This window comes from Leiobunum rupestre, chromosome 3 (assembly GCF_980474605.1).
Source record: "Leiobunum rupestre chromosome 3, qqLeiRupe1.1.hap1, whole genome shotgun sequence".
Taxonomy (NCBI): Eukaryota; Metazoa; Arthropoda; class Arachnida; order Opiliones; family Sclerosomatidae; genus Leiobunum; species Leiobunum rupestre.
The window spans coordinates 58,795,895-58,819,771 of NC_143386.1; the positions used below are offsets into that span (position 1 = coordinate 58,795,895).

At 37.5% G+C, this 23,877-nt stretch overlaps 2 protein-coding genes across 4 annotated transcripts in view; one reads left to right on the forward strand and one right to left on the reverse strand.

Moving 5' to 3' along the window:
* Positions 1–21,149, forward strand: part of arr (low-density lipoprotein receptor-related protein 6) — a 52,253-nt gene extending 31,104 nt beyond the window's left edge. The window contains exons 2-6 of the mRNA XM_090168810.1: positions 4,124–4,619; positions 15,222–15,362; positions 15,425–18,079; positions 18,144–18,341; positions 18,791–21,149. Coding sequence (XP_090024936.1) covers positions 4,124–4,619; positions 15,222–15,362; positions 15,425–18,079; positions 18,144–18,341; positions 18,791–20,195 — 4,895 coding nt within the window. The 3' untranslated portion in view covers positions 20,196–21,149. The remainder of the gene's footprint in view (positions 1–4,123; positions 4,620–15,221; positions 15,363–15,424; positions 18,080–18,143; positions 18,342–18,790) is intronic.
* LOC149953210 (sialin-like) lies at positions 20,782–23,726 on the reverse strand. 3 transcript variants are annotated; one of them, XM_090168812.1, is made up of 8 exons: positions 23,249–23,724; positions 22,958–23,188; positions 22,567–22,910; positions 22,386–22,473; positions 22,195–22,327; positions 21,967–22,122; positions 21,825–21,910; positions 20,782–21,340 (listed from the first exon to the last, which is right to left on the reverse strand). In XM_090168812.1, the coding sequence occupies exons 1-8, from the start codon at positions 23,537–23,539 to the stop codon at positions 21,176–21,178; spliced, it is 1,494 nt and encodes a 497-aa protein (XP_090024938.1). In that variant the 5' UTR covers positions 23,540–23,724; the 3' UTR covers positions 20,782–21,175. The 3 variants fall into 3 exon arrangements, with proteins under 3 accessions (XP_090024938.1, XP_090024937.1, XP_090024939.1); XM_090168811.1 differs by having other exon boundaries at positions 20,784–21,340; positions 22,386–22,538; positions 22,593–22,910; positions 23,249–23,720; XM_090168813.1 differs by lacking the exon at positions 21,825–21,910 and having other exon boundaries at positions 21,160–21,340; positions 22,386–22,538; positions 22,593–22,910; positions 23,249–23,726.
* Positions 23,727–23,877: the final 151 nt, after the last annotated feature.

The window sequence follows — 23,877 nt, forward strand, 5'->3', positions numbered from 1 at the left end:
TAAATCGGTTCTTGACTCAATTGATATTTTTCGATTTTTTTAAAACATTTTCTACGCAAATAGAGAAATACTTTGCGTGCAGTAGCAATGTAAACTAAAACTTAAATTAATAATAATTAAGTTATTATCATAATTGCATTTTATAATTTGATTTGTTGTGAATTGGAATTTGTGCATGTTCATAAATACATTGAAATATAATAGGCGATTTAAGTTTATTTTTCCCCAATCTGTTGTACAATTCCAATTCTAAAAAAAATCGATAAAATTTCACCAATTTTCTAAATTTTACAAATCTGTGAAATTAAAAATAATCGAAAATTACCTTAGGGAATTCAGTTAAAATTCCTGGAAATCATTGATTTGACAAGAAACTGGAAATCTTTATTGGAAATCCTAAAAATACAAAATTATTTTTGAAAGAAATCAGTAGAAATATAATTAAAATCTTTGACAAAAAACTGTAAATTTTTATTGGAAATCTGAGTAGAAATCGAATTTGGCAAAAAACTGTAAATTTTAATTGGAAAACTTAATAGAAATATAATTAAAATCTTGGACCGAAAAACTGTAAATCTTTATTGGAAATCTTAGTAGAAATCGAATTAAAATCTTTGGCAATAAGAAATCTATCGTACAATTTTAACTTAAGTGCTTAGTTATTGACCTTACGGATTTAAATCAGATAATCCTGTGAGAACTTGAAATAATTTCGAGGTGGGTTCCCTGTTTCTGAAGCTAAATAAGACGCGACATCTTGTTCCTCTTGTTCCATTGGTGAAGCGCCCTTTATTATTCCCGGAGAGAAGAGTACTCGGCATTCGGCTCTCGTGCTTTTGGCCAACTTCAAAGGGCCCGCCGCCGCCGCCCCTTTTCCCAGCATCCCTTTCCCGAACTCCACCCCCCTTTGGCCCCCTCTAATGCCGGCTCACGCTCGCACTTGGCAGCATCAAAAAGTCGGCACCGTTTGATCGTTCGAGCAACGGTAAATTCGAGAAACTCTTCTCTCGACGTCATTCGATTGGAAACAAAGGCAAGCAGCGCCCCCTTCCCGTACTTTATATCGTAATATTGCAGAAATCGAACGGCATTTTTTATTATTTAATTCTTTTGTAGTTTACCGACATTTTTTATCCTCCTTCTAATCCGTTCGTCATCGGGGGGGTTAACCTGATAATATTTATCAGAGCCTCTTAATCCCAGCTTTTTTTTTATTTTTTGGTTTCAAGATACTTAATATTGCGGCGTGTGAAAATGATGAATTCTGTGTTGGAAAATTGTTTACATATCTTTGAGTTTTTCTCAGTACCTAATCGTATTTTTAGAGATTAAGGTTAAATACTGTGAATGTTAGTCATAGGACGATTTGAAACCATTTTCCTGACGTTTGGGTTTTGTTGTTTTTTTTCTTGGAGATCAAACTACGACAGGGTTGCCACGGTACCTGGAAAACCTGGAATTCCTGGAAAAGTCAGGGAATTTCAATATGGCTATAAAAATCAGGGAAAAGTCAGGGAATTTCCAAAATTAGTCTAAAAATCAGGGAAAAGTTAGGGAATTTCCAAAATTAGTCTAAAAGTCAGGGAATTTCCAAAATTAGTCTAAAAATCAGTGAAAAGTCAGGGAATTTCCAAAATTAGTCTAAAAATCAGGGAAAAGTCGGGCAATTTCCAAAATTAGTCTAAAATCAGGGAAATGTCAGGGAATTTAAATTTCGGTTACAAATAGGAAACTTTTACTAAAATTTAGGGTAAACAAATACAAAATGTAGCCACAAAATAAGTCAGGGAAAATCTCCGAAGATAGTCAGGGAAAACCTGGAAATGTCGGGGAATTTGAATGAGAAAAAACTGTGGCAACCCTGTACGATATTTATACTCGAATTTGATCAGAGCATTATTGATTAATCTATTAATTATTGTTCTACTGTATCTTAAACTTGACGAACCTACTCAAACACAATTTTTAAATCCATTTTTGGGATTTTGTTAAATAGGTAATAATTTTAAATATCTCCAGATCACATTTACAATTTAGACAGTTTTAAACCCATAAACGCTTTTAAGTAGTATTTTAAATAGTTGAGTTACACTTTAAGCATGGTTCTCGATACTTACAACGCACAATAGTTTCTGTTTTTATATTATGTATATATTATATTATATATATATTATATTATATTTTGTGTCTAAATACTTACTTACTTACTAACCTTTAGTTTTAAATATGCTTTTTTATGTTGATTTATCCTCCTATTATCGATGGCGTAACTAAGTTCTTTGGGGCCCGCCAACTCGTTTTGGGTCCCTTCTTTTGGTGCCCCTTATTTTTCAATTAAAATAAATTCGATACAATTAACATAGATTCGGTTCCAATCAAATAGAGTCGGTTCCAATCAAATAGAGTCGGTTCCAATCAAATAGAGTCGGTTCCAATCAAATAGAGTCGGTTCCAATCAAATAGAGTCGGTTCCAATCAAATAGAGTCGGTTCCAATCAAATAGAGTCGGTTCCAATCAAATAGAGTCGGTTCCAATCAAATAGAGTCGGTTCCAATCAAATAGAGTCGGTTCCAATCAAATAGAGTCGGTTCCAATCAAATAGAGTCGGTTCCAATCAAATAGAGTCGGTTCCAATCAAATAGAGTCGGTTCCAATCAAATAGAGTCGGTTCCAATCAAATAGAGTCGGTTCCAATCAAATAGAGTCGGTTCCAATCAAATAGAGTCGGTTCCAATCAAATAGAGTCGGTTCCAATCAAATAGAGTCGGTTCCAATCAAATAGAGTCGGTTCCAATCAAATAGAGTCGGTTCCAATCAAATAGAGTCGGTTCCAATCAAATAGAGTCGGTTCCAATCAAATAGAGTCGGTTCCAATCAAATAGAGTCGGTTCCAATCAAATAGAGTCGGTTCCAATCAAATAGAGTCGGTTCCAATCAAATAGAGTCGGTTCCAATCAAATAGAGTCGGTTCCAATCAAATAGGGTCGGTTCCAATCAAATAGGGTCGGTTCCAATCAAATAGGGTCGGTTCCAATCAAATAGGGTCGGTTCCAATCAAATAGGGTCGGTTCCAATCAAATAGGGTCGGTTCCAATCAAATAGGGTCGGTTCCAATCAAATAGGGTCGGTTCCAATCAAATAGGGTCGGTTCCAATCAAATAGGGTCGGTTCCAATCAAATAGGGTCGGTTCCAATCAAATAGGGTCGGTTCCAATCAAATAGGGTCGGTTCCAATCAAATAGGGTCGGTTCCAATCAAATAGGGTCGGTTCCAATCAAATAGGGTCGGTTCCAATCAAATAGAGTCGGTTCCAATCAAATAGAGTCGGTTCCAATCAAATAGGGTCGGTTCCAATCAAATAGGGTCGGTTCCAATCAAATAGAGTCGGTTCCAATCAAATAGAGTCGGTTCCAATCAAATAGAGTCGGTTCCAATCAAATAGAGTCGGTTCCAATCAAATAGAGTCGGTTCCAATCAAATAGAGTCGGTTCCAATCAAATAGAGTCGATTCCAATTCAAATAGAGTCGGTTCCAATCAAATAGAGTCGGTTCCAATCAAATAGAGTCGGTTCCAATCAAATAGAGTCGGTTCCAATCAAATAGAGTCGGTTCCAATCAAATAGAGTCGGTTCCAATCAAATAGAGTCGGTTCCAATCAAATAGAGTCGGTTCCAATCAAATAGAGTCGGTTCCAATTCAAATAGAGTCGGTTCCAATTCAAATAGAGTCGGTTCCAATTCAAATAGAGTCGGTTCCAATTCAAATAGAGTCGGTTCCAATTCAAATAGAGTCGGTTCCAATTCAAATAGAGTCGGTTCCAATTCAAATAGAGTCGGTTCCAATTCAAATAGAGTCGGTTCCAATTCAAATAGATTCGGTTCCAATCAAATAGATTCGGTTCCAATCAAATAGATTCGGTTCCAATCAAATAGATTCGGTTCCAATCAAATAGATTCGGTTCCAATCAAATAGATTCGGTTCCAATCAAATAGATTCGGTTCCAATCAAATAGATTCGGTTCCAATCAAATAGATTCGGTTCCAATCAAATAGATTCTGTTTGAACTTACTTTTTAAAATATATTGAAAAGATAAATTTGACACCCAATCTTTTTTTCCATAGCGCCTCCATTTCTAATCTTCGCCAACCGCAAAGACATTCGCATCTTCAAACTAGATGACGGGCGCACTCCGGCGCAAGGGCCGAAAGCCAGTGGCCAGCGTCAGTCCGGCAACGCGAGTGGCACGATCAGCGTCATCGTCCAGTTGCAGGACGCGGCCGCCCTGGACTTCTACTACGCCGAGTCTCTGCTCTTCTGGTCCGACGCCGGCACCGAAATGATCAAGAGGATGAAGCTGCCGCCGCTGACCGCCGTCGCCCAAGCCTCGTCCAAAGCGGCCAGCGGGGCCAAGCAGGTCACCCAACAGTTCACCGTCATCTCCACCGGCCTCATCTCCCCGGACGGGCTGGCCTGCGACTGGCTGGGGAAGAAACTCTACTGGACGGACGCCGAGACCAATCGGATCGAAGTCAGCAACTTGGACGGCACTTATCGGAAGGTCCTCTTCTGGAACGATCTGGACCAACCCAGGGCCATCGCTCTTGTTCCCAGTGACGGGTAGGACACGTTTTTCACTATTTACATTTTCATTTTACCATAAGTAACGTCATAACAATAAGTATTACAATTAATAATAATAATTATAATCAGCTGGGCTAATACCCAAGGCACCACCTTAGACCTAAGTCATCGAGCTACTTTTAAAGCCATTACAAGATGACCATTCTTCCCATATTTCAATGCTTTCCTTTATTTTCCTATAATTTAACCATTTGTCCTATATTTTCCTATAACTAGATATTATTTCGCACTTTTTTTTTGGAATTTCCCGCGTGCCTAGTTCGCTTTTCGTAATACAGATGGCGTTCAATGTACTAAATCCCTTTGATAAAATGTTAACTGCTTCTCTAAAGAACTGCACTGAACGGAATTAAGAAAATCGTCGTCTGCTTAAAATAAGTTCCTTTTATATTAAAACAAATTTAAATTTTATTTATGCAAATTTTCCTATATTTTCCTATATTATCAAAGATAATACTCATGTTCCTATATTATTAAAGTAAATACTCCTATATTATTAAAGTAAATACTCCTATATTATTAAAGTAAATACTCGTATATTATTAAAGTAAATACTCGTATATTATTAAAGTAAATACTCGTATATTATTAAAGTAAATACTCGTATATTATTAAAGTAAATACTCGTATATTATTAAAGTAAATACTCGTATATTATTAAAGTAAATACTCGTATATTATTAAAGTAAATACTCGTATATTATTAAAGTAAATACTCGTATATTATTAAAGTAAATACTCGTATATTATTAAAGTAAATACTCGTATATTATTAAAGTAAATACTCGTATATTATTAAAGTAAATACTCGTATATTATTAAAGTAAATACTCGTATATTATTAAAGTAAATACTCGTATATTATTAAAGTAAATACTCGTATATTATTAAAGTAAATACTCGTATATTATTAAAGTAAATACTCGTATATTATTAAAGTAAATACTCGTATATTATTAAAGTAAATACTCGTATATTATTAAAGTAAATACTCGTATATTATTAAAGTAAATACTCGTATATTATTAAAGTAAATACTCGTATATTATTAAAGTAAATACTCGTATATTATTAAAGTAAATACTCGTATATTATTAAAGTAAATACTCGTATATTATTAAAATAAATACTCGTATATTATTAAAGTAAATACTCGTATATTATTAAAGTAAATACTCGTATATTATTAAAGTAAATACTCGTATATTATTAAAGTAAATACTCCTAAATTATTAAAGCAAAATACTCCTATATTATCCTATGAATCGACCGTTCAATTTCCTATATTCCTATAAATTGTTTGGGGTTTTTCAGTGGTCACCCTGCCATTAGTTCCGGTGGCCGTGTTACGATGCCCTTCATGCCACGCGAGCCAACAGCTCCCTACACTCACTATTACCTAATTAACAAAAATTATCACCAACTTGATTATCAGAGTTCTTGGGCAACCTAGGTTTAAATATGTTCAAAGAGAATTATACAACTACCAAAGACAATAATGTTTTTCGCCCTGCGCATGCCGTTTTAAATCAAGTAATTTCAGGGTTGGCAAAAAGCCGGCTTTTTTTGAAAAAATCCAGACCAGTGGTTTTAATTGGCTATAACCGGCTTTTTTCGGTTATAACCGGCTAAAATATAAACAGTACCTTTTACTTATGTAAGTAGAAATTGTCTGCAGTTATTGTCGTAAATAAGAAACTAAACAAGTAAAGCGAAATAAAACTATATAAAATAACTGAATTCTTTTGATTTCCTCGGGAAATTCCCCCTAGTTTTTGTGGATGACAGAAGCGAGGCAGCGAACTTTGGAACTTTAAACCTACCAAAAAACTGGTAAAAGTAAACCGGTTTCTAAATATGAAACAAAAAATAAACTAAATTTCTAAATAAAAACTATTAATTTACTAAAATATTCATATATTGTAATTTTTTTTAAAAAAGCCACAAAAATCTGGATTTTTTCAAGTGGCTATAACCGGTTTTAACCAGGTGGCTATAACCGGTATGGCTGGTTCTATGCCAACCCTGAGTAATTTTCTAACCAAATCATTGTTTGAAATCGGTAGTTTTTAACACGTTATTGGTTTAAATCAAGAACGGATAGAAGTAACTAAGAATTATATACGATAACATCAATATAGAATCCTTGATAACATCGTCCCCTGCTGCCATCTAGGAGCAGCAAACACAAGGAGAACGCAGCTAGCCTTTAAATACGCTAACGAAGGGTTGTGTACGAATTTCATTGGACGAGCGTCACGAGCCTTTATGCTGAACGTTTTACGGGCGGGGGGAAGACAATTTCCGAATTTTCCCCTTTCGACGGCAGCAGGCGCTAAAGCGTCTAACCAATGAAAAATGTACGCAAGAAAATCCACGACTTTTGACGGGTTGCGTTCTCCTTGTGTGGGGTCTTGTGTTTGTTGCTCCTAGGTGGCATGTTCTCAAAATGGAAATGCCTAAAATATATCTGTAGCGTAATCTGGGCAATGCAAAAGTGGGATAATTTTTCCACACTCTAATTGAAAGTTAAAAAATGGAGAGATAATTTTTCCATTAAATTCTTTGACGGAAATATAATAATTTTTAATTATAAAAATAATGATAATAACAGTAAATAATCTGAATAAATTATAATATACTCGCGACCGAAACAAGTCTAGGTGGCGCCTATGATCTAGCGTCTGCTATAAATTAAGCGCAAGAATGTTTTTTCTTATCAAAATATAAGTAATCGCTTCAAAAATTATATTGAAATGCAAGTATCATAATTTATAAAGTCAAATTTACGAATAACGACGAGAAAAAGCTAATAGTGTTTGCTACCTATCTACGTTTCAATGGCGAACAAAAGGGGGCGTAGCGATAGCTTTCTGTCGCGAAAAGGCCCTATTTTGCTCGTATGTATGGAAATATAAGCACTAGAGGTCGCCAGGCAATTCCCCGAGTTAAAGAAGTAGAACTTCATGGTGCCAATATTTAATGTTTTCCCAATTCTTAGTTGCATCTATGAGATCTTGTATAAATCAAGTAATTTTCTAACCAAATTATTGTTTTTAATAAATTCTTGATTTAATTATTGGGGTTGGCAATTGTTTGACTTTTAAAAAAAAAATAAATTAATCGATTTTTTTTATTTAAATCGGATTTTTATTGATTTATTTGATTTTAATTAAAATTTCAAAGTTTTATATAATTTAGTATCATAATTTTACCTAAAACAAATATGTTTTTAACTTTTAAAGACTAATATGTATAATGAATTTATTAAAATTAAGCTAATAATCATATAGAAGTTTTTATTTTTTAAAACCTATTTTGGTACTTTACAAAACAAATTCGACGGAATCTTCACCCACAGGTAGAATCCAATGCAACATTGAGGGTGGGGGAAGTACAAGAAAGATTATATTTAAACCTAAATTATAGCAATTGGCGAGGTTTTTTATTTTTTTAAAAAATCATTGATTTAAATCTCGATTAAAATCAAGTTGATTTAAATCAGCCAACCCTCACGGAGGAATTACAAAACGGCAAAACATAAGATATAAATTTAATTTTATATTACATGCCAAACTGATAGTTAAAGTACCATTAATTGTATTAAAATAAATTCGAAAAATTAAAAACTATTATTTCAAATTTATAAAATCCCAATAGTACAAACCCTGATTTTTACCTACTAGAAAGGTTCCAAGAAAATTTTACCATAAGTAACGTAATAACAATAAGTATGCTAATTAGGAAAGATTCTAACCGATTTTCAGAGACATTGCACAATCTGGGGTTTTTTCTCAGCACAGAGCCCCCTAGTGTCTAGATATGCCTAAGCAGGGTTGCCACGGTACCTGGAATTCCTGGAAAATTCAGGGAATTTGAATATGGGTATAAAAATCAGAGAAAAGTCAGGGAATTTTAAAAATTGGTCTAAAAATCAGGGAATTTAATTTCGGTTGAAAATAAGAAACTTTTAGTAAAATATAGCTTATAAATTCAAAATCTTGGCGCAAAATAAGTCAGGGAAAATCTCCGGGGATGGTCAGGGAAAACCTGGAAAAGTCAGGGAATTTGATTGTGAAAAATCCTTGGCAACCCTGCTGAGGCTGAAATGACTACTACCTAGGACGATAACACACTATTCAGTTCGATTGCAAATCCAAGTCGGAGCTTGCCGAGAATGCTAGTCTCGAAACAAGGTAGGTTCGGTCAGAAAATTAGCTGGGCCCCCAGAGGTCCTATAATTCCTAAAAAATCCTATATTTTCAAAAATGTCCTATAACATCCTATGTTTTTAGCAAAATCCCCCAAATGTCCTATAAAACCCTATAATTTTGATATTTTACCCATTTCAAATCCCGCCACTCTGTTAAATTGCTAGATGTAGCTATAGGATAAATTCCTATACAAAGTCACTCTAGTCTATACTTTTTTTATTGTTAACATGGTTAGCTACTAGTATATTTTTGTGATGAAATGGTTCAATAGTTTCTATTTTTCAAGTGAAAATCAAAGATTTATTTAACTAAATATAGATTTAGTTTTTTAAATGCATAAAGTTAGTAAATGAAATAGCATATGTAGTCCTATAAAATCCTATAATTTGAAAAATAGTCCTATAAAGTCCTATATTTTTAGAAATATAATCCTATAAAGTCCTATATTTTTAGAAATATAATCCTATTTTTCCTATAAAAAATTGAAGATTTGAGTGGGGGCCCTGAATTAGCATTAAAACAATTGAAAGTGTCATACGTATTGTTATTAGGTTACTTAAGATTTTACCTATTACCCAAAACATCACTTGCAAATAATTTCCATATTTTTGCTTAAAGTCAGAACCAACCTAAAGTTACCAAACTCGAAACGTATCCTTGAAGGCGAAATTAATTTTACCTGTACCAATCACAAATTTCAATTACTTATTCCTATATATTTTCCCCAATACGCATACCCCTATGTTTGGTCCATCTGTCTGTTTTGGAGTAAAATTGATGCCCCGGATAAAAGAAATAATCTTTTATTCTCTGGCGTTTTTTTTTGACATTCTTGTTCGGCGGTTGGAGACATGCCTGCTTTTATGACGGCCGTAACTAGGTATCTTTTCAAACTCACCATCATCATCATTACATCCTCCTTCGCCCCTTCTACCGCCCCCCCCCCATCTTCTCAATTTCGGCAGTTCCTCCCCCCCCCCCCCTCAAAAAAACGTGTGCTCATCCCTTTATTCTCATTATTGTTTTCACCCTCCCCATTTTAACCACTTAAAATGGGGTTTAATAGCTGGTTTAGCAAATGGCTAGCTTTGTCTGTCTTTCTACATTTTTTAAAAATCACAATTTTTACGGATTTAAGTTGAAGGTTTGTTAGATTTTATTCGGTGATTTTTTTAGAAACTGATTTTAATCAAATGATTTTTTTAGAAATAGGTTTTGATCAAATTATTTTAGAAATAGATTTTGATCAAATGATTTTTGAAAAAATATATTTTAATTTGTCAAGAAAAAGACTTAAAAGATTAAAAAAATCATTTAAAATTAAATATCCGATTTAAATCAAATAAATCGACTGAGTAAAAACTCTGTAACCAAGATTGTTTCTGTTATTTTGAGATTTCATTCATATTTAAAGAAAATCATGTAACCAACATAGTAACCTTTTATTTATAGATAATTTGTAATATGTTTAAGGTTTAGGACTAAATTTAAAGCTTCTATAATTTAAAAATTCCCCTAGGGGAATATCAATCAAGATTAAAAAATATAATCATGATTTAATCATTTTTAATCTTTATATAGCGTAAGCTACAAATTTAATTTAAATCTAAGTTAATCATACGAGGGTAAATTAAGCAATAAAAACGAAACCTAAATCTTACCTTTTTGGCGTTTTCCAATTGATATAAATATAACTCCCAATAAATAAATGATCAATTTATTCCTAACTTACTGGAAAAAAATTCCGAATTACTGTAATTTAGCAATTTTACATTTTTCCTTTAAATTCTCAATATGATATATTTTTCTTCGTATTGACTTGCACGTTCCAAAATATTTAAACCGACAAATAGCAACAAATGTGGCACAACTTATTTTTAAATTTGATGGGCCTCAAAACCCCACTTTTGGTCTAGCCCCCCCCCCCCCCTTTTTTTAAATCGCTTTTTTGTGTGTTTTGAAACGAGGTTCGTATCCCCCGCCTGACATCTATGGTAAAATCTTTAAGTCTACTTTCCTCCGCCTTATCAAACACGCGTTTCGAAAAGCAATTTTTATCACTTCATTTTTTTATGGTTGATGTTAGTCTCTTTCGCTATCCACCAAGTATGTATTAGGGTTAAAGGAGAATATGTAACTGCCACTATAGCCACGTTCACACTAGAGCCTAAAACCCAGTTTAGGTCGGTTTGTATTCCAGTTTTGACCGCCTACGATAATTCTTGTTTCACACGCGCGAAATCTATTCAGCCCGGTTCGCTTATAGCCAAGGCTTAACGCCATTTCAAATTATGACTAGAATTTTGAAAATACTAAAATGTATCCCAAAAACAATTAGTTAATCATGTTTACTATACATATAGTAATATTATTTGACATTATTTATAATTTTATCCCCATTATTTTTGAAAATACGAGCAATTTTACTTCCCCGCCTTGTCGTTTTGAAAGCGATTCTAAGCGAACCGACTTGGACGAGTTGCTTCCCGAACCAACACGAAGCGATTTCTCACGCTGGTTTTAAAAACCAGTTATCTAAACGAAGCGAATTTAGGGGTAAGTGTGAACGTAGCTTTAATCTCTGTGTATTCTTCCGCTTCTTCTACCGCTTGGCTTGGCTATTCTCCGTTCTGGCTTCTACTTATTTTGGCAGAATGTAATTTACGAGGCCCTCAAATTTACTCTAAACTGGTTTTCTCGGTTCTCATTTCCCACCTTGTTTCTCCGTGAAAACAGGTTGGTTTCTGAGATGATCGAGGCTTCTTCATCATTATTATTATATTTTTATCGTATTTTCAACTCATCTCCACACGCGGCTTCCCTCGTGATGGGGAGCGGATTATTTGTTTTGCTTTTCTAAAGATAACCTGATTATCGCCTTTAATTACGGACGTTAATTATCCGTTTAATTGGGCTGATTTTCGATAACAGCGCGTTTGAGATATTTCGTTTCATTTTTTGGAAACGTCCGCGGTATAGATTGAACACTATTTTATTTAAATGAAGATCCTTTCACGGGCGAAATGCCATTAGAGGTTGATTTTTAAATACGCGAAGTCTAACCAGATGGCGTTAACAGTTTGAAGCGTTTAAATTTTAAATTAGTTAAAAAACGATCAATAAATATTTTTTCGGTTTTTATGGCCAATATTTCACGAGTTCATTTTTTGTTCATAGTTTTTAGCATAAGAAATATAATTAATATAAGTATGACACTGGACGATAATAGCGTGTCGTTGAGTTATTGCGTAATCAGAACAGGGTGGTTGAATTTGTTAAGAAAAATCGATTTTATTTGATTTAATATCGCTTTAATTGATTTTTTTAACGTTTAATGTCCTTGTTCTTGACAAGTTGATTCATAATAACGGTTATGTAAATTAATAAATTAGATTTAATTAAATTTAATTGCTATTTAAAAACCAAATTAAATGTAAATTTTCCTTAATACATTAAAGTATAATAAGTTATTTAAATCCATGTTTTTGTTTTTAAAAATCACTTGATTTAAATCAAATTAATGGCAGGTCCAAAGACTAGTAGCAACTCGCGGAGAGTTGTCAGTCCTTAGCAACGTAGTGACTTAAAACGTCATTAATGAAACCGAATACCACAAATACAGGGTGACCAGACTTCCAATATTTAAAAAAATTTCCTATAATTTCACTGTCTTTTGAAAATGAAAGAACTTTTTTGTACGTGTCATAGAACATCTAGTTCTAACACTGCCACTTTCGAACTAAATCTTGAAATGTACGGGCTTTGTAAATCCCCTTAGTAATCCAATAAAGCAAGAAAGCAGTGTACAAAAAATATATCAATATTCTAGGTGATTTGAGGCAAAGTATACAGATATGCAATAATTACCTTATTATTTTTTCCTATATTTCGCCTATTTAGTTTCCTTTATTTTCCTATAATTCGACTCTAAAATTCCTATTTTTCCTATAAAATTTTCAAAGCCTTTCCCTGGTCACCCTGCAAATAAATTATCATAGAGAATAGGCAGTGTCATACTTATGATTTATATATTATGTTACTTTAGGGATTCACCGATAAGGGTACAGACGATAAATCGGATATTCGTGGCCGATATATCGGCGGTGATATCGGACGATATTTCGGCCGATATTAACAAAGTTATCTATCATAACAGTAGTGTATATGATGAAATCATTGTAAAAGACGGTTCAGTACACTGTCATACCATTTTATTCTAATTTTTCATAAAACAATGTTTGCAAAAGCGTATCCTAATAAGTTTCTTTTCATTTTACTGTCTAAAAAAGGTATGATCTAGCTTCCGAAGTCTGGCGTACGTGGCGCAGCCAATCGAATCAAATATTACAATTAGTTAGTTAATCGAGAATTTTCTTATTTTTAAATGTTTTTCTGAAAATATTTTTCTAATATCGGTATCGGCCAATATCGGCTTCGCTTAAGCCGATATTGGCCGATATATCAGTACATCCCTATGTTACTTATGGTTTTACATAGTTTGAAAAGTAAATATTTATTCCCTACCCGCCAAAAAGTGGTCATTAGCGGCATCTACACGTAAAAGCATTAAAAATCGTTCTTTGAAGGGCTTCGCTCTGAATGTTTGTTTCCCTGTAGGCAATTTGTGACTCGGTCTATATACATAAAGACCAGTCACTTTTATCTATTTTCTCCCCTCGGGCGAACCTTACGAGTTGACAGGTTAGTTTAGATTTACGGCTGTTCAATCTTTCTTATCAAGGCAGCATCGAAAAACGGACCCGAAAATTCTTGCAGTATTTTGTTCGAAAGCAACACGGCTGTAAAGTCTCTAAAAATGGTTGACAATTGACACGCTGGAAAACGTTTTTTAAGGTTCCTCCCGGCTGCCAGAATTAAAATAGGGCTGAACCCCAGGGCCCCAACCCCGCGTCTCTTACGCCCTGCTCTTGTAAATCTTCGCTGTTTCTTCGAATGGAGGAATGACGCGTTGTAAATCAACGGCTTTTTTTTTTGCTTCTGGGGAAAAAGTGCCCCCAAAAAAGAGTAGCTTTGGAAATCTTTTATCGCTCAGACTTTCTCGAAGCTGCATGCGGAAAATTTTAACCTGTCATTTTGAAAAACAAGGTGCTTGTCGGCTATTCTTATAGTCCAGACTGAGAACGCGGGCACTAGATCTTTAGGGAATAAGGATTGATGCTGGGAGGGGGTAGGTTCTTGGCTCGCCACCCCGCCCAGTTCGACCCCTAGAGCTAGAGGTCATTGAAATTTGCTTTTTGTCGACTAGAACGTTAATAAATAAAACGTTTTATTCGCTTTTTTAGGAATATACAGTTTAAACGTTTTTTCAACCATTAATCGATTAATGTTTAAATTGGACTTATTCTGCCTTAAAACTATTTTGTTAAATACAGGGTTGCCACAGTGCTTGAAAAACCTGGAATTCCTGGAAAAGTCAAGGAATTTGAATATGGGTTTTAAAATCAGGAAAATTCAAGGAATTTGAATATGGGTATAAAAATCAGAGAAAAGTCAGGGAATTTGAATATGGGTATAAAAATCAGGGAAAAGTCGGGGAATTTTAAAAATTAGTCTAAAAATCAGGAAAAAGTCAGGAAATTTTTAAAAATTAGTCTAAAAATTATGGAAATGTCAGGGAATTTAATTTCGGTTGTAAATAAGAAACTTTTACTAAAATATAGGTTAAAAATACAAAATCTTGGCACAAAATAAGTCCGGGAAATTCTCCAGAGATGATCAAGGAAAAATCAGGGAATTTGATTGTGAAAAAACAATTGTGGCAATCCTGCATATTATATAATTATTTTTCTTATCGCTTTTTAGTTCCACGTTATATATATATTTATTTATTATTTATATATTGAGTCGAACTAGTTATTGTTTTCGATGGAAAGTTGTGTGCTGTAGTTGTTGGTGTCCGCATTTGCAACACTTTCCATATCTTTTTAATGGAGTTAAATTTCGTTTCTTATTAAATCTTTAAATAAAAAAAAACACTACATTGTGTGAAAGTTTCAGCTCTGTCAGGTAAATAGGGGCTGCAACACCCCCCCCCTTTCCGATTGTGGGCGTTGAATTACGCACTCTAATTATTACCCAACTGAGTGACTTACTTACACATTTAATTTCTTTTTTAAAATACGTATTTACGTTATCTCTAATATTGTGCCAGGTTTCGGTGCCCTAGAAAAATTAGGGGCCCTTGGGCGCCGCATAAACCACATTACCGTTGTGGTTCGTTTTTGTCTTACAAAAGTTCCCAAAACAATCTCCCGGAGAATGGGTTATTAATAGAATAATTTCTAATTTACTATGAGGTATTCTTAGATCGATTTTAAAAGATACGCATTGTTGTTTCTCGCAGGCTTGTTTTCTGGACTGACTGGGGTGAAACTCCAAAGATTGAACGCGCCGGCATGGACGGCGATCCATCGACGCGGATGGTCATCGTCAAAGACGAAATATCCTGGCCCAACGCCCTGACGGTTGACTACGATATCAGACGGTATGCTTAAAACCAACTAGCATTTGTAACCCAACTGAAATTGCTTTTATTTCCGATTGCAGAGTCTATTGGGCGGACGCCAAAAAAAACTTCATCTCCAGCATTAACTTTGACGGTGACAATCGAAAGGTCATTGTCAAAGGTCATCTACCTCATCCTTTCGCGTTGACCTTGTACGGGGACAATCTGTACTGGACCGACTGGGTCACCAAGGGGATTCATTCTTGCAATAAACTGAATGGGTCCCAAACGGAATTCGTCGTGGGTGGCAATCTGTCGCCCATGGACATCCACGCGTACGCCAAAGAGAGACAACCGCTCAGCAAAACTAAATGTGATAAAAGCAACGGATTGTGTTCCCACCTGTGCCTTATGTCGCCTAACAAGGAAGGCTACGCCTGCGCCTGTCCCACCGGCGTCCGGTTAATCGACGACAAGAACTGCGCCGATGGTCCCCAAGACATCCTATTGCTCGCTCGTAAGACTGACATTCGCGCCATCTCGTTGGACACCCCCGATTACACGGACGTCATATTGGACCTCAAGGGTATCAAGCACGCTATCGCCATCGACTTCGATCCGGTCGAAAAACGAATATACTGGACCGACGACGAAGCCCGGGTCATCAGGTCGGCTTATTTGAACGGCACCGATCAAGTCAACCTGCTGAATACCGAGATTTATCTTCCTGATGGAATCGCCGTGGACTACGTCGCTAGGAATCTTTATTGGACCGATACTGGTACGGACCGCATCGAAGTCGCCCGTCTTAACGGGGAATCGAGAAGGATTTTGATCACCGAAGGTCTTAGCGAGCCGAGGGCCATCTTTCTAGAGCCCGACTACGGGTACATGTACTGGACTGACTGGGGGAGCTCGCCCAAGATAGAACGGGCCGCTCTGGACGGGTCTCAACGAGAAGCGATCGTCACTGAGAATTTAGGCTGGCCTAATGGATTGGCCATAGACCACGAAACCAGGATCCTCTATTGGGGTGACGCCAGGACTGATTCCATCGAAATGGCAGATGTCGATGGAAAAAATCGAAAAGTATTAATTCCTAAACAACCCCCTCACGTCTTCGGTTTCACCCTATTGGGGGACTATATCTACTGGACTGACTGGCAACGCAGGTCCATCGAAAGGGTCAACAAAAACAATGTTAAGCAACACGAAGTTCTAATTGACCAGTTGCCGGACTTGATGGGCCTGAAAGCGGTCAACGTTAACGACGTACGTAAAACAAATCCTTGCGGGAAGAACAACGGGGGCTGCAGCCATTTATGTCTCAATAGACCGAACAATAATTACACTTGCTCGTGTCCGATGGGTTTGGAGTTGACGTTGGACCTCAGAACTTGCATAGTACCGGAAGCGTTCCTACTATTTTCCAGAAAGACTGATATCAGACGAATTTCTCTGCAATCGCATCACAGCGACATCATACCGTTAGCCGGTGTCGAAGAAGCGAGCGCTTTGGACTACGATGTCAACGACAACCGCATTTATTGGACTGATACTAGTAAGAAGATGATCAGTAGGGCTTTTATGAATGGTAGCGCCAATGAACCGGTCGTGGAGTTTGGTTTGGACTTTCCGGCTGGACTAGCCGTCGACTGGGTGGCCAGGAATCTCTACTGGTCCGACATGGGCACCAATCGCATTGAAGTTTCGCGCTTGGACGGTTCGTCCAGAAGCGTCTTGTTGTGGAGAGGCCTTCAAGACCCTCGTTCTTTAGTCATCGATCCCGGGAAAGGATATCTGTACTGGAGCGAATGGGGCACGTACAATCGTATCGAAAGAGCGGGTCTGGATGGAAGTCGACCATTCACTGTTGTAAAAAATACGGGAAAAGCCAGTGGATTAACCATAGACTTCACCGAACGGCGTCTCTACTGGATTGATTACGATCACAGACAGTTGGAGTCCGTGGACCTAATGGGCAACGATAAACGACAAGTTGTAATGAATAATTTACCCGGTCCCTTCGCGGTGACGCATTATCAGAACTACGTCTATTGGAGCGACAGGGCGTCCAAGAGTATCGAGATGGCGGACAAGCGAACGGGACGAAATCGAACCAGTATTATGAGCCCCATCGAGGACGTGGTCGACATTCTCGTCTTTCAAAGCTCCAAGAAGTACGGCTGGAATCATTGCCAAAAGAACAACGGCGACTGTTCGCATTTATGTCTACAATTACCGGATGATGTCTACGCCAGTCAGAAAAACCCCAGTTTCTTCCGTTGCGGTTGCCCAACTCATTATACCCTCTCCGAAGATAATAAGACTTGTATCACTCCCACCAATTTCCTGCTCTTCTCGCAGAAAATTTCCATCAATCGTATCGTTGTGGGCGACCCCAAGGGAGATTCCCCCGATATTATTCTACCAATTCACGGATTGAAAAACGCCAAAAGTATCGATTACGACCCTGTCGATAACCAAGTCTATTGGATCGACGGTAGGACTCATTCGATCAGACGCAGTCCGGATAACGGGACTAAAGCCCCGGTGACGACGTTGGTCTCCAGCCTGTCTTTGGAATCGTTGCATCCTTTCGATTTGGCCATCGATCCCTTCTCCAGAATGCTATATTGGACTTGTTCCTTGCATAACGTCATCAATGTCACTAGACTGAATGGCCAACCCGTTGGAATTGTCGTTTCTGGAGATAACCAAACGCCAAGATCAATCGCTTTGCATCCTTTAAAAGGGTATGATTTATTTCAGATTATTGGTTGATGTTGATGCTAATTGATGTTTATTTAAACTTCTCAGATTGATGTTTTGGACAAACGTGATTCAACCCGTTCAAATCGAGAGGGCCTTGATGAATGGTCAACAACGTAAGGTGCTAGTGGACAGTGGTTTGGACAATCCGACGGCCATAACTTTGGATCCCATGAACGACTTGCTCTTTTGGGCGGATTTGGGACGCAAATCCATCGAGAGCATCCATATTGATGGCAAAAATCGGTGAGTACCGCCTTTTCGTCTAAGCTGCCTTGCTTTCATTGCCATAGTTTTTCTTTGGAATTATTACCAGTGGGCTCAGCCTTAAACAACGTCTAAAGGTAATTTGGATATCGATTTAGTTCTAAGTAGACGAAGTAGGTTTCGCCCTTACCAACAAACTATAATTTATGATATATATTTTGGAACTGGTCTTGTTCAAAATAATCTAGTTATAACACCATTCCGGAACTGTACTTCCCTAAAAGGCCTTAATTACCTCTTAAATTTACCATACAGTTTCATATTGCTGGGTTGTAGTTTTGGTTTATCTTGTATATTACTTGGTGATGCGTACCTTATCCTCTAATCATTCCTAGTTCTCCACGTAACCTTCGCATGCTTTACCAATTGCTAGTAGCTTTTGTACCGTAATAGATCCGTACTGAATATAATTTTTTTAAATTATATAGGGTCACCGTTCTGGCCAACTCGGTGATGCAACCGATAGCGTTAACCTGTAGCTCCGGTTTCGTGTACTGGGCGGACAGAGAGCGGCAAACCATCGAGCGAGCCAACTACACCGGCGGAAACGTCACCCGTCTTCTAGTGCGTCTTCACTACCTCAGCGACCTGGTCATGGTCGACGACCAGTACAAGAAACTGCACAACTACTCGGATCACCCTTGTTTCCGAAATAACGGGGGCTGTTCCCACATTTGCGCGATACACCAGGATGGCAAAAAACACTGCTCTTGCCCCCTCGGTTTAACCCTCTCCAAAGACGAGAAAAGCTGCGTCAGTCCGCCGACGTGTTCCTCGGACCAGTTCACTTGCGTCAGTGGCACCGTTCCTTGCATACCGAACGTCTGGCGATGCGACAAAAACCCCGAATGCGACGACGGATCGGACGAACAGAACTGCCCCACTTGCAAACCAGACCAATTCCGATGCGCCAACGACGAATGCGTCAACCGGAAGTTGATGTGCGAAGGGGCGGTCTTCTGCAGCGACGGCAGCCAAGTTTGCTGCAAGGAAGACGAATTTCTGTGTCCCGGTACCAAAATCTGCATCCCCAAATTGGCCGTTTGCGACGGCGTCGAAAATTGCAAAAATGGCTTCGACGAAATCCGTAAAAACTGCGAAAACGTGGGAGGACTCACCAACATCACCGTGGACCCTCCTAAAAACCATAGTACCTACGCGGTCGGCACCGTCGTGGCCATCGTAGTGATGATACTCCTGGTGTTTCTCGGGTTCGTCTGTAAGAGAAAAACCCACAGCCCCATCGACAACGAAGAGTCACTGGACATGATGGTTACCAACTCCACTCAGTTGAGTCGCGGCTCCAAAGAACACGCCAGTCGCAAGAACGTCTGTATAGTGCCACCCAGTAACGTTAGTATTTCCCTCTCGTTACCTCGGAGCAGTTTCTACGACCGGAACCACGTCACGGGGGCTTCTTCGAGCAGTTCCGGCGGTACCCCATACCCGCAAACTCTAAACCCCCCGCCCAGCCCCGTGACGTCGCAGTACACCTACAGTCACTACTGCCCCTCTCACGGGGCTCCTTCGACCTCTTTGAGGTCTTACAGGAACTATCGGTCGCGAAATAGGCCACCGCCACCGACTCCGTGCAGTACTGACGTTTGCGACGACAGCGAACCCAATTACCCGCTGAGATCTCGCTATTACTTGTCCTCTCAAACGGAGTTTTCTTACGATTCCGACCCCAACCATCCGCCGCCGCCAACCCCCAGAAGTCAGTACCTTTCGGACGATAATGGCGAAAGTTACCCGCCATCTCCCTCAACTGAAAGGAGTTTTTGCAAACCCTATCCTCCTCCCCCGTCACCAGCACCTTTGTCAGATTACTAAATTATTTACAATCCTATCATTTTGGACGAATTCTAACTCATTCGTTTAGCTTCTTGACGATTTTGATCGATGGTGTTAGTTAATAATCTTACCGATCGGCGGTTGTCGTTAGTGTTCTGAACAATAACCATCGATCGTTACGTAGGGTTAATAGTTGGGTCTTCATCTACAATTTATTATTTCCATGAGTTTCGATTACAATCAATTTATTTTTGGAGAATATTGAAAGACATTTCGTTTTGTTCCTAACCTAATTGTTAACGATCGACTGTTCTCGTTAGTCGCTTAAACGAATGAATTAGAATAAACCCTTAATGAAAAAAATTAGCCATTTGACAATGGTTCACATAGTGCAAATAATTATCGTTCCTACCTTCACAAAAAGTTGGTTTTTCAATCTGATTTTAATTTTTATTCTACCTCTTTTGTAAAAAGTGTATTTATAATTTATTTTTATTTGTACAGAAAGTATTTTGTATACGTTTTACATTATTTCTAGAAAAAGCCAATTTACACAAATCACACTTTGCGCCGGTTAATCAATTTTGATTTCATTTTTTAAAGTTTTTAGTTAAGTTTTTAGTGGAGTTAAAAAAACTTAAGAAGTTTTTTCGCTTTTACAAGTAAATTAAGAAATACTTTCATTATTTTCCTTTAAACCATTTGTCCATATTTGCCAAAACGAAAAACACTTCATATAATGTGCCAAAAGTGTGGTTTTATTAAATATAGTAAAGAAATTGAAATCTGTTAAATTGTTTTAGCTATTTTTATAATAAAAATGCAACCCCGGAGACATTTGTGTATAGTACAATACCCGTTAGCTACTAAATAACACATTGTACATATAGTTTTTTTGTAAATGTTTGTATAATACAATTTAAATGGAATTGTACAAAACGGAACAGAAGAATGTGAATTAAATTATTTTAATCTTACTAAGAGAGTAAGAAATATCTATCTTTGGTTGTTTTTGATTTTCAAAGTTCGGTTACTGGGATGCTATTTTCATTATCATCTTTGTACGTTGGGTCCCATGGTTGTACCTCAGCCGACCAAAATACTGCCGACACTAAGGCACCCATTAAGCTTAAACCAATTGATATGTAAAATACTATATGCCATTTTGCTGTCAGATCGGAACCCTGAAATAATTTTTAATTGTTATACCGAAGCTTAATTTGTCTTAATGCAACCGCTACAGTCATTATTTGGTTTTAATGCGCCATCTACGGCAGTTTTTCAAACGCAGATCAAATTTAAATTTTGTTGAAATGACTTTCTAATCAGTACTATTTTAGTATTTATTGTGGCGTTATCTAAGGAAGTTTGGAAAATGTAGGTTCAATTTAATTTTTGTAGCAGTGGCTTACAGAGCAGTGTATCTTATAGTATTTATTATGGCGGCATCTAATGCAGTTTTTCAAATGCAGATGTAATTTAAATTTTGTAGACGTTACGTACTAAGTAGCACTATTTTAGTATTTATGGTGGCACCATCTAAGGGAGATTTTCGGAAGCAGATACAATTTTTGAAGATCAAGTTGCTTCCTTAGCATTTATTTTTTCTGATAGTATATCAGTTACTGCGCTTGCACAAACGGTGGTGCATTAACAAATAATAGGTACCTGAGTGTCCAATATAACACCAGTTATAATTGGAGATATGAAACCAGTGGCGGATGAAAATGTATTGGCAAAACCAGTTATAGTGCCTAGGATATAACTATCAGGAACACATTGTTGGCTCATTTTGAATGTACTGTTTTACCTGCTAACGCTGGTGCCATGTCCATGTTTATGATATTGTCGCCGCTGATGGCAAACGAGTGGAAAGCCGATCCAATCATCAAGAATGTAATTACCAAAATGGCGTCGCAGTGGCTAAGGATGACCCCGAGAAGACTAACAGATAACCCAATCAACGCTGTAGAGTACAAAAATTACAATTGGAAACCTTTTAACTAAGAAATACAAGCGTTGAAAAACTTATCCATACCAGTACACTCCATAACTTTCCTGGTGTTAGTTTTCGTTAACCAGTTCTTAGTAAATAGATAATCCGCTATGTACCCTCCAGTGAAGGAGAAAATCATGAATATTACATTGAGCATTGAATTTATTAATCCATTCTGTTTCAGGAAATAAGATTTATTAATATCTTAATTTCGATTGTTAGTATATCGTTACTTGTTCGATGGGGTAATGCAGCACTTGATCCAAGTAGCTGGGTAGTACTGTTAGTCTCGAATAGTAAACCCAAGATGAACAGGAGTAACTAAAAACGTAAGCCCATACGGGAATTGATGTTAGCACTGATTTCCACGGTGTCTTAGGTTGGTCCTGTTCAAATTAATCTTAATTTATTTACCATTTAAGAAAAGCGTGAACAGTTACCTTCGGATCTAATCCTTTTTCGGGAGTTGACTGAAGTATGTATTGCAGCTCATCGTCAGACATTCTAGGATGACTCGAAGGATAGTCGTGGGAGAGTGTTATCCATACTATGGACCACAGGCAACCAACAACTCCGAAGAGGTAAAAAACGGTGGGCCATCCTCCCAAGAACGTCTGCCTGCATAACCAGCCAACCGCTGGCATGCTAATAATGATTCCAAGGTTCATGCCGCAAGCGCAGATGCTGAACATAAGGCTTCGTTCTCGATCGGGTATCCAACGAACGCACATAGTGTTGATGCACAAGTACAAAATTGTCTGTGGTTAGGAAAGTTTAGTCAACGTCCATCATTTGAAGAACCTACTTGGGTAATTCCAGTTAGAGCTCTCAGTATGAAGATTGCCACGATACCCAATTCGGCCGTCACTGGTAGCAAGATAGTTAATATCGAACCTAAAAGCATTCCTAAACCAACCAGCCATTTAGCGCTGAATGTATCTGCCGCTCGACCAGCTATAAGCTGCGCGCAGGCGTTCCCGTAAAAGAAAGCCCCTTGAAGAAGACCTTGCGTCTTCGAGGACCAAGAGTATGGACCCTATTTCAACGTCCTCCAATGAGATATAAAAAAATTAACCGTTGAGATTCCCATCTATACCTCAATCGAGTCATCTATAGTGGAATTGTCCGCGCTGGTACTTGGACAAGTTTCCGTGTTGAAGTTACTGGTTGCGTTGGAGCACCATGCATTGTCCGATTGGGAGCAGTTACTAGGCTCCTCCGATCTCTTTACCATCGCCACGATGGTCAAACTTAGGTTGGTGACCATGAAATAGGAGACGCATGTTCCCAAGAAGAGTAGAGCAACCAAGACATATCTTGCCGGTATGTACCATCGTTTAGTCAGTTCTGTTTTCGCGAACAACGCGGTGGAACTATTTGATTCCATCTTTGTATAATATCTTATTTAGCCGATATCCAATCACACGCATGTCTGATTAGATCTATAATTTCTTGTTCCGCGTTATTTCACCGGTACGAAAGATAAAAATTAAATGGCAGTACTGATAAAAACACCTTTTATCCAGCTATTAATTCTTCGTAATGCGACAGTAGGTGGTTACGTTTCATTATCAAATAAGCTCGTAATTTCGAGATTACGGAGATAACTACACTTACATTAAGGAGTATAGAGGCGTTAGGAATTTTCCGAAATGATTTTAACCTATTTCAGAGTGTATTGAATGAGAAATTGGACGCGTGCCAGCCAGTTTGACTGGAATTTAT

Bases quoted from the DNA above. Each gene is read 5' to 3' on its own strand.
- LOC149953210 (XM_090168811.1), bottom strand. From the start codon at position 23,539: ATGGAATCAAATAGTTCCACCGCGTTGTTCGCGAAAACAGAACTGACT. The intron at 22,328-22,385 runs GTAACGATATAC...TTCCTGAAACAG, and splicing joins TGCATTACCCCATCGAACAA to AATGGATTAATAAATTCAAT. The intron at 21,911-21,966 runs GTAAAACAGTAC...GTTATATCCTAG, and splicing joins CATGGCACCAGCGTTAGCAG to GCACTATAACTGGTTTTGCC.